Genomic DNA, 11,344 nt, shown 5'->3' with positions numbered 1-11,344 from the left:
CCCGACCCTTCACCGAATGCGAACAAATTCGGGGCGTCTGATTGGTCCAAAAACGGATGGGTTGAGCCAGAGCTAGAACACACACGGGTAAATTCGTCATTGGCTTTGATACTCTGATTGGTTCAATCGCTGATTACTTAGTTTTGTACAATGCCCCCCGTGCCTCTCCTCACCACAAACAACTTCAATGACGGCAGTCTCAGACTAAAATATGTGGTGAACGACAGAGTAGAGGAAGAATTTAGTTTGAGCCGTCAGGCTAAATTCACATCCCTTCTTGCCTGTGCACTCGTTCACACAACCCTCAAAGATGTAAAAGCACTGTATTGGTATACATTTAATCTACACCTATCCAATGCTTTTACATCTTTGAGGGAGTAAGGCGAGTGGCAAGAAATGGGATGCGGTTCAAAAAGGACTGAAAAATTACCAAAGCTGCCTCTCGCTTTCAACAAGTTTGCTATATGATATTGATTGCTTGCTACCGAAAATCAAAATAAATCTGAACTGCTGAAATGACTGCAATAGTGTTAATATATACAGTACCAGTCAAAAGTTTGGACACACCTACTCATTCCAGGGTTTTTCTTTATTTTTACTATTTTCTACATTGTACAATAATAGTGAAGACATCAAAACTATGAAATAACACATATGGAATCATGTACTAACCAAAGAAGTGTTCAACAAATCAAAATATATTTTATATTTGAGATTCTTCAAAGTAGCCACCCTTTGCCTTGATGACAGCTTTGCACACTTGGCATTTAACTATTATATTAATAAATAAAAACCCTTGAATGAGTAGGTGTGTCCAAACTTTTGACTGGTACTGTACATTTTGGCAAGGTAATAACCACTATCAATGCAAGCAAAATACATAGGCGATAAAAGTGTGAACCTCATTATGAATAGACAAAACGTTAGCTTCATTACTTTTTCACAAAATGAAAATCTGACCACTTGTGTTCATAACTACATTGTTGATTGTAAATTACAGCTTTATAGTACTGCATTACTAGCTAGCTAGCTAATCTTTTGTGTCTAAACCAGACATATTTAATTGATCCGTAGCATGTTATCTTGAGTGAGCCAAGTCAGCTGCAACACTCACAAGGGGAAGTGTCACATTTCATTGGGCATGCTAGCTAGCTAATTTGCAAATGAACAACAGTATTTGCCTTCAGTAATCATATAATATTTCTACATTACAATAAACTAAAGGGTTTTCCAAACTTAAGGAAGATGAAGTAGTGGTGGAGAGTCAACTCCAAAATAATTGATTCGTAGACTCCCGGAGTCAACTCCCATTTCTGAGTGTCAAGATTCGATTTCTCTTGGAATCGACTTATAAGATTCAATATTTTTTCATGGAGGAGATTGATTAGTTGCCATACTTCTGAGAACACAAACACTTGCATATTTCATAGCGAGCTAGCAAGGGATGGAGAGAGAGGGGAGGGGCACAGTATAGGCAGGTCAGCCTCAGGCAGACAGTCAGAGCAGTGCACTGCGCCTATCAAAAGCTGTATCTCGCAATGGAATGCTGTATCTTGCAATTTTTTGGCTTGCAATGTCTTGCAACTTCAGCAAAGCAGGGCATATCATCAATGAATAGGCTAGGATATTCTACACACAACAGACCGAAGACTGAACACACACTAGCATCATTAGCAAAGAGCAAGAGCAGGCGAGCCAGCTCGAGGGAGAGAGAGGGCGCAGGCAGAAGAAATGTCTTGGTAATCTGTATCTCGCAATGTCTTGACTTGCATGCCTCGCAAATGCATGCCTCTCTGGTTTAATTACATTTACAAGTTTCCCCAGGCCTTTATAGCCTACCATCTAGTTAGGCTATAGGCCTAACATGGAAAATAATATATTTTTTTGATAACTGCACTGTGATTTTAATTTTGTGGGTGAAAAAATTAAAAATAAACATTGTTTTTCGGGTAGGGATTTTTCGGAACGTTATGGATCCAAACTTCACACCACTATTCCCAACAATGAACGGCGCCGACATCGGAATGCTTATCGTAGGCCACATCACATTTATTAGTGCTCATATTATACAGCAATGGACAACATTCAATCTCCTTGCAGTAGCAGAGCTTGCACTTTCAATGTTGGTAGTCTTATGGTTGATGACATATATACATATATATATATATTAGGGCTGTCAAATGATTAAAAATTTTAATCAAATTAATCAGAATTTTCAGTGGATTAATCATGATTAATCACTATTTGCAATTACACCTGAATCCTAACCATTTTTTTTCTGAAATGCATACCAAAAGATAAATAACAGGACACAGATACATAATTTTCATATTATGTCTGTTTATTAACACAGCCAAATAATGGTGTTTTAAATCAAGCTGAAACATACTACACACCATAATATTTGTCTTTGTAATGTTCCATCACTTCCTCTTTGGCATTCCTCTTAACCAGGATGTACAATTTACAGTATTCAATTGAACAGAAAGCAATAAATGTAGTCAAATCATAACAGTGACCTACCACATTTTTGCACAATTTGAGTCATCTGTGGAAAAAAACATTTTCAATAAAACTTTTAAATCAAACCAAAGAACAATCTTTTACCTTTTCCTCCATTCTTTAATCCAGTTGCTCAAAAATCCAGTTGCTAACTACTATAACATGTTGCACTGAAACTGGTCTTTTGTTTGAACATCACCTTTCAAATCTACTGAGCTTCATCATCTTTCAGCCAGTTGCTGAGGCAAACTAACTTGTTCACATTTTCTGAAAGTAAAGCTGACCTTTTCTTGTTCACAATGTGACCTGCAACTGAGAAAAGTCGTTCACAGGGAACAGTGGTTGCAGGAGTGGCTAGATATTTGTGAGCTAGTGAGGCCAGCTTCTCATGGGCTCCTGAATGAGATGCCCACCACCTCAAGGGGCAGTCCTCCAATTTAATGGTGGGCTCTGCTCTGTACCTCTGTATGGCAGGTTGGACCTCTTCATCTTCTGATTCTGAATCTGAGCCCATTTGCAGAAGGCTGATTTTCTTCCTGGGTGGCCCATCATCATGTGTCTGTGAAGACCTTCTGGGTGATTCTTGTTGCAGCATCCCTTCAAGTGTGGTCCACACCTCTTCCCTGTCTGTCTTGGGCAGGCATTTCAAAGTCTTTGAAACGAGGATCCAAAACTGTAGCAATCTGGAGCCATGCATTGTTGAGCTGTTCTTGACGGGATGCTAGGTCCTCCTTGAACTTGGTCTTGAATCTCACCACATATGCAGGGTCCTCATCACAGGCTTCCATCTTGAGACGCAAGTGGCAGAGAGAAGGTAGTACCACAGAACAGGAGACATAGGCCTCTCCACCCAGGAGCTCAGTTACATACCTACGCACACAAACACACACATGCACACAGAGACAGTGTATTATTAGAACAGTGGTTATCAACATATTATTATTATTATTATTATTATCATCATCATTATTTTTTACATAGATACATGTTATTGATATTTGACTTGGTTTAATTCATTCCAGAAAATAATCAAAGCGATGTTATTTGATAAGTTACAGACTGATTTACCTGCATGGCTCTAAAAGTGTCTCCAGCCTCTGCAGTTTATCCCACTCTGCTGCGGTCGGCAAAACGAGTTTGTGCTCCTGATTGTCCAGGGCTGCGATGACAGCCTCTTTATTTCTGCTCACGCGCTTGACCATTTCCAGCGTCGAATTCCAACGTGTTGGAACATCCTGGATCAATGGCTCTTGCTTCTTTCCCAGGCTGACTTGTTGTGCTTGAAGCTCCGCAGCATTTGCTGGGCTGTGCTTAAAATGACCGACAACTTTGCGAGCCTTGGCCAAAGCATTTACAAAGCCGCTGTCAGCAAGACTCACTGTGACACTTCTCTGCACCATGTGAGCGACACAGTTCATGTGTTCATAGCGTGTAAGTCGAATTGCGGCAACCATGTTGCGTGCACTGTCAGTCCCAATGGTTGTAGTCTTGCCCTCGATGTCCCACTCACGTGCAACAGACAGGAACTGTTCTTTACAAGCCTCCGCAAAATGACGCTCCTCAGTTTTTAATATAGTCAGCGCAAAAAGACTTCAGTTCCCACGTGTCACTGATTAAATGTGCAGTTACTCCGAGGTAATTGTTGTTACTCACTGATGTCCAATGGTCTCCTGTCAGGGCGATATGATTTACTTGAGCCAAGACCTCTTTCCTTTTTTTCTTTTTCGTTTTCATAGAGCTCGTGGATTTTCTTCATAACTGTGGCTCTTGACGGTGGCTTATAGAATGAGTCTTGAGACGCCACTTGCAAAACATCAAGGAAACCTGAGTCTTCTACAATGCTAATGATCTACAATCCTTTGCAATCCATTTTGCTATTGTGTTGGTCAAATTATCTGAGGTTGATTTTGTTAATTGCCTGCAAACATTCAGCGTGGTCTGGCGCAAACCACTTGCTGAATCTGACGGCCCAGCAAACGCATGTTTGGCGTTGACATGGTACTTCAAGCTTGAACAGCTCCGGTGAAATTGAAACTCCTTCTTACAAATCTTGCAAATAACCTTGTACTTGTTAACTGTACCATCATCATTCTTTTTATATTTGAATCCGTCAATAGGCCCACTTTGCTCACCTTGCTCCATCTCGCCTCTAGCTCCCAACCACTTTCCTGACCTGAATAATTTGTCACACTGCGCATGCGTGAAATGCGTTAAAAAAATTGACGTAATTAACAGCAAACAAATAATTAACGTCGTTAACGCGCTATTTTTGACAGCCCTAATATATATATATATATATATATATATATATACACATACACATTGGGGGAAAAAAGTATTTAGTCAGCCACCAATTGTGCAAGTTCTCCCACTTAAAAAGATGAGAGAGGGCTGTAATTTTCATCATAGGTACACGTCAACTATGACAGACAATATGAGATTTTTTTTTACAGAAAATCACATTGTAGGATTTTTTATGAATTTATTTGCAAATTATGGTGGAAAATAAGTATTTGGTCAATAACAAAAGTTTCTCAATACTTTGTTATATACCCTTTGTTGGCAATGACACAGGTCAAACGTTTTCTGTAAGTCTTCACAAGGTTTCCACACACTGTTGCTGGTATTTTGGCCCATTCCTCCATGCAGATCTCCTCTAGAGCAGTGATGTTTTGGGGCTGTCACAGACTTTCAACTCCCTCCAAAGATTTTCTATGGTGTTGAGATCTGGAGACTGGCTAGGCCACTCCAGGACCTTGAAATGCTTCTTACGAAGCCACTCCTTCGTTGCCCGGGCGGTGTGTTTGGGATCATTGTCATGCTGAAAGACCCAGCCACGTTTCATCTTCAATGCCCTTGCTGATGGAAGGAGGTTTTCACTCAAAAATCTCACGATACATGGCCCCATTCATTCTTTCCTTTACACGGATCAGTCGTCCTGGTCCCTTTGCAGAAAAACAGCCCTAAAGCATGATGTTTCCACCCACATGCTTCACAGTAGGTATGGTGTTGGGCGGCGCACAATTGGCCCAGCGTCGTCCAGGGTAGGGGAGGGAATGGCTGGCAGGGATGTAGCTCAGTTGATAGAGCATGGCGTTTGCAACGCCAGGGTTGTGGGTTCGATTCCCATGGGGGGCCAGTATAAAAAAAAATATATATATATATATATATGTATTCACTAACTGTAAGTCACTCTGGATAAGAGCATCTGCTAAATGACTAAAATGTAAAATGTGTTCTTTGAATACAACTCAACATTCTTTGTCCTCCAAACACGACGAGTTGAGTTTTTACCAAAAAGTTATATTTTGGTTTCATCTGACCATATGACATTCTCCCAATCCTCTTCTGGATCATCCAAATGCACTCTAGCAAACTTCAGACGGGCCTGGACATGTACTGGCTTAAGCAGGGGGACACGTCTGGCACTGCAGGATTTGAGTCCCTGGCGGCGTAGTGTGTTACTGATGGTAGGCTTTGTTACTTTGGTCCCAGCTCTCTGCAGGTCATTCACTAGGTCCCCCCGTGTGGTTCTGGGATTTTTGCTCACCGTTCTTGTGATCATTTGTGAGATCTTGCATGGAGCCCCAGATCGAGGGAGATTATCAGTGGTCTTGTATGTCTTCCATTTCCTAATAATTGCTCCCACAGTTGATTTCTTCAAACCAAGCTGATTACCTATTGCAGATTCAGTCTTCCCAGCCTGGTGGAGGTCTACAATTTTGTTTCTGGTGTCCTTTGACAGCTCTTTGGTCTTGGCCATAGTGGAGTTTGGAGTGTGACTGTTTGAGGTTGTGGACAGGTGTCTTTTATACTGATAACAAGTTCAAACAGATGCCATTAATATAGGTAACAAGTGGAGGACAGAGGAGCCTCTTAAAGAAGAAGTTACAGGTCTGTGAGAGCCAGATATCTTGCTTGTTTGTAGGTGACCAAATACTTATTTTCCACCATAATTTGCAAATAAATTCATAAACAATCCTACAATGTGATTTTCTGGATTTTTTTCTCTCAGTTTGTCTGTCATAGTTGACGTGTACCTATGATGAAAATTACAGGCCTCTCTCATCTTTTTAAGTGGGAGAACTTGCACAATTGGTGGCTGACTAAATACTTTTTTCCCCCACTGTATATATATATATATATATATATACACACTTACTTTTCTCAAAAAGCAATGGCTGCTAATCACACCTCACAAAAAAACAATAGTTGCCACTGACAAGCAACAATATATCGTCTTCCTCCTTCCCAGGCCACTCGGACACGTTCTTCAACCTGACAAGAGATGAGATAACGAGGCAGCCAGCTCCCGCTAGGCAGCAACACATCACGCTAAAGCTGGCCGACAGGCCCTGTCGACCCGCTGCCCCCTGCTCCTGTGTGCCTGCTCTCCCCCGTCAAGCCTCCCCTTTCCGTCAAAGCCTTCACATCCAATGGGACCCAGCCCCCAAGTTCTTCGTTAGCAGCAGGGATGCGTGACCGGGGGAGGTGAGACAGGGGTCTGGAAACAAGTAAGGGAGCAAAATGTCTGGAACCGTAGACGGTCATCAAATGGAATGGGCATTTCTTCTTCATTAACACCTTTCAGTCCCCTGAAGAACTTGCAGGCATACAAACACACATGCTGACACACATCTACAAAGATACACAAGCACACATAGCCTACACTACCAGTCGAAAGTTTGGACACACCTACTCATTCAAGCACTTTACTGTATTTATAGAATTTTTTTACATTGTAGAATAATACTGAAGACATCAAAACTATGAAATAACACATGTGGAATCATGTAGTAACCAGAAAAGTGTTAAACAAATCAAAATATATTTTATATTTGAGATTCTTCAAATAGCCACCCCTTTTCCTTGATGACAGCTTTGCACACTCTTGGCATTCTCTCAACCAGCTTCATGAGGTAGTCACCTGGAATGCATTTCAATTAACAGGTGTGCCTTCTTGAAAGTTCATTTGTGGAATTTCTTTCCTTCTTAATGCGTTTGAGCCAATCAGTTGTGTTGTGACAAGGTAGGTGGGGTATACAGAAGATAGACCAAGTCCATATTATGGCAAGAACAGCTCAAATAAGCAAAAGAGAAACGACAGTCCATCATTACTTTAAGACATGAAGGTCAGTCAATATGGAACATTTCAAGAACTTTGGAAGTTTCTTCAAGTGCAGTCACAAAAACCATCAAGCGCTCAGATGAAACTGGCTCTCATGAGGACCGCCACAGGAATGGAAGACCCAGAGTTCCCTCTGCTGCAGAGGATAAGTTCATTAGAGTTACCTGCCTCAGAAATTGCAGCCCAAATAAATGCTTCACAGAGTTCAAGTAACAGACACATTTCAACATCAACTGTTTAGAGGGGACTATGTGAATCAGGCCTTCATGGTGGAATTGCTGCAAAGAAACCACTACTAAAGCACACCAATAAGACGAAGAGACCTGCTTGGGCCAAGAAACACGAACAATGGACATTAGACCGGTGGAAATTTGTCCTTTGGTCTGGAGTCCAAATTGGAGATTTTTGGTTCAAACCGCCGTGTCTTTGTGAGATGCGGTGTGGGTGAACGGATTGATCTCACCATAAAGCATGAAGGAGGAGTGTATTATGGTGTGGGGGTGCTTTTGCTGGTGACACTATCTGTGATTTATTTAGAATTCAAGGCACACTTAAACAACATGGCTACCACAGCATTCTGCAGTGATATGCCATCCCATCTGGTTTGGGCTTAGTGGGACTATCATTTGTTTTTCAACAGGACAATGACCCAACACACCTCCAGGCTGTGTAAGGGCTATTTTACCAAGAAGGAGAGTGATGGAGTGCTGCATCAGATGACCTGGCTTCAACAATCCCCCGACCTCAACCCAATTGAGATGAGTCGGATGGCAGAGTGAAGGTAAAGCAGCCAACAACTGCTCAACTTATTTGGGGACTCCTTCAAGACTGTTGGAAAAGCATTCCAGGTGAAGCTGGTTGAGAGAATGCCAAGAGTGTGCAAAGCTGTCATCAAGGCAAAGGGTGGCTATTTGAAGAATCTCAAATATAAAATGTATTTTGATTTGTTTATCACTTTTTTGGTTACTACATGATTCCATGTGTGTTATTTCATCCTTTTGATGTCTTCACTATTATTGTACAATGTAGAAAATAGTAAAAATAAAGAAAAACCCATGAATGAGTAGGTGTGTCCAAACTTTTGACTGGTAATGTACATCCACAAAGGCTTACCATGCACACACACTCCCCTCTTTCTCATTATTTATTTGTATTGATTAGACTGCTCCAATCTGTTTAGATTTGCCCGACCATATTCCCCAGACACACCTCATCCCTAGATTCACCCCACCAAAACCCCATCTATTTAAGGCCCTCAGGCAGTTTTCGATCCTTCAATCATTCCTTCCAATGGAACTAGGGGCTCTGTTTTCGGCTGGTGTTAATGCGGCACTAATGTCAAACCCACGCTCTTTGGCAAATTTCGACTTGCAAAAGCCAGCGCTCTGCTATTTGGGTTGGCTTGCGCTGAGGTGGGAGGGGTGGAAATATTTGAGGTGTGTCCTTAAAAATACACATTTTCCAATTTCAAGCAGCACTGCTGGTGATATTTAAGACTCACCAAAAGCTGGTCTTAGCAGTAATGTGATTGGTTATGGCATCGATTTTGCCAGCGGAGGCACACAGTAGCCTAATCAGTAGCCTATAACCAATGTTTTATTAAAATATCAGGAGTAGCAAAACAGTCAACAGATATTCCCATTTTATTTTATTTATATTGGACATTATTTTTCTCCATGCAGCTTCTGTGAAAACTTTGGACTTATTATGCCTATGTGTGATGCCTATTGAATGAAAGGTGTTAGTGACTGTAGGAAGTCTGTTTTTGGAACATCAAGTTAATACAATATACTTCTTATTGCTTTTCCTTTGTCATTTAGTAAAAAAATTGCATCTTCCACTTTCATCTAGCCTATTGGACCTGTCAAATCACGGGATGGTAGGCTAATGGTAGGCTAATCTTATTACAACGTTTGGGCAATGTCCAATTGTACGTGGCTTGAACATACACTTTCGAAATACGCAATGCAATGTGTAGACGACTATTTCCGTATTGAAAAAAAATACAAGAATCTAGATTGGCTATATGTTTGTTATAACTAGGCCTATTGTAGGGTTACTGTATACTATTTAATAAACTTCAATCTTCAATGTATAGGACAAACATCCATGCGCTTCTGCTAAAGAGCCTTTAGGCCTACGTGTTCACACAGCCTTATGCTCATAGAACGAGAGATGCGATTTATGATATCATGCTTCTGACCCGATCCTATTTAGAAATATTGTTGTTGTTTTAAAAAACGATTGATTGTTTTTTCTTTTCATTTGATTAAAAACAAACTTATTAGAAAGATTCACCGTCAATGGGTTTATGTTGAGAACATACATGGCGTTCCGAATGCAATGCAATTTCGCCTGCTATTTCTGGAGAAGTCCAAATATGACCTATAGGATGGTTCCATGATGTTTATAAAAGATTAGATTTGTGAGCAGTATAACGATGAGTGGACATTCCCCCTTTCTCTTTATATTGCATCTTTGTCCAGCTCCTGTGAAAAGTTTGGATGTGCATAAAACCCTCCATAGTCTCAGTTGCCTTGTCTGTATTATATGGACCCTACGGGGAGCAATTATGATGCCTGTAACTGTATTCAGACAGCCTATTTAAAACAAGTTGTTTCGTTTTTCCCCTAAAATTGGATTAGAATCATACACTGTCTTTTTAAGCCTTATCAATACTCTAGTGAATTTAATCTTGCTTAGTGACTATGTTTGGCATGTCCAAACTGCAATTTACAGTATGCCTAGCCCAGATAAGGCTGGTGGGAGCTATAGGAGGACAGGCTCATTGTAATGGCTGGAATGGATTTAATGGTTAATATAACAGAGTCAAACGTGGCTTCCATATGTTGATGTGTTTCATACCATTCCATTTATTCCATTCCAGCCTTTACAATGAGCCCGTCCTCCTATAGCCTCCTCCCACCAGCCTCCTCTGGCCTAGCCTCTATATCAGTGTGAATGCTATAGCCTATGTTAATTAATGTATTTCCATATTGAAGCAATGCAATTAGAACAATGGGACTGCAAATATGTTCAATATATTTAGCAAATATGGGGCAGCCAATTCAACTAACTAGGCTATAACAGACTAACATTCGTATTGGATTTGATGACAATGCAATATATAAAAAGACCGTAAATAGACAACTTGAAGCAACCACATATTTAGCCGTGGTGCATGTTCTGAATTGACAAGTGAGGTGTCAAGCCTATTCATCAAAACCCAGGCCTTTCACGCACCGTCAGCTACCTGCGCCCATAATTCCTGGTTGTGAAAATAGTAAAGATATTTCTGATATACCCCCAACTTATAGCCTACTGCCAGTGCTAAGACTTACCATTGCATTAGGTTTGTTAAAATAGAGCCCTATATGTTACTCTCATACACGCCTTTCTCTCTAATCTATTCTCTCACTTTTACCAGTATTGTGATTTGGAAAATGTCAAAAACTGATGAGAGGAACAGGGAGGATATTCTAAAGGAAAGTGAAGAAGCTGGTAATGAGTATTTGGAACCACACAAGAGAAAAAGGTATTCTTTACCTTTAATAGCCTGTACAATCCAAGTCAAAATAATCCATTCAATCATTTCACTTGTGAAGCGAAATTTGACACAATACTAAAACCTGAACAAAACATGTTGGACCCACCTTTCCAATATGTATGTTAGTGAATGGGTGAGAAGTCATCTTGCACTTACTGAAAAAGATG

The 11,344-nt window shown here is 40.7% G+C and overlaps 1 protein-coding gene across 1 annotated transcript; it reads right to left on the bottom strand.

Annotated features, from left to right (window-relative positions):
- Nucleotides 1-3,101: 3,101 nt before the first annotated feature.
- LOC123489812 (zinc finger BED domain-containing protein 4-like) lies at nucleotides 3,102-4,083 on the bottom strand. The gene is made up of 2 exons (XM_045220202.1): nucleotides 3,571-4,083; nucleotides 3,102-3,372 (listed from the first exon to the last, which is right to left on the bottom strand). Exons 1-2 carry the CDS (start codon nucleotides 3,954-3,956, stop codon nucleotides 3,102-3,104), a joined length of 657 nt encoding a protein of 218 aa, XP_045076137.1. The 5' UTR covers nucleotides 3,957-4,083.
- Nucleotides 4,084-11,344: the final 7,261 nt, after the last annotated feature.

The sequence above is a fragment of the Coregonus clupeaformis genome, unplaced genomic scaffold, assembly GCF_020615455.1.
Source record: "Coregonus clupeaformis isolate EN_2021a unplaced genomic scaffold, ASM2061545v1 scaf3337, whole genome shotgun sequence".
Taxonomy (NCBI): Eukaryota; Metazoa; Chordata; class Actinopteri; order Salmoniformes; family Salmonidae; genus Coregonus; species Coregonus clupeaformis.
Note: the sequence above shows the minus strand (reverse complement) of the source record. Positions and strands in the feature narration are given on the sequence as shown.

Excerpts from the sequence above, each read along its gene's own strand:
- LOC123489812 (XM_045220202.1), bottom strand. The coding sequence starts at position 3,956 with ATGGTTGCCGCAATTCGACTTACACGCTATGAACACATGAACTGTGTC. Across the intron at positions 3,373-3,570 it reads ACACTTTTAGAGCCATGCAG|GTATGTAACTGAGCTCCTGG; the intron begins GTAAATCAGTCT and ends TTGTGTGCGTAG.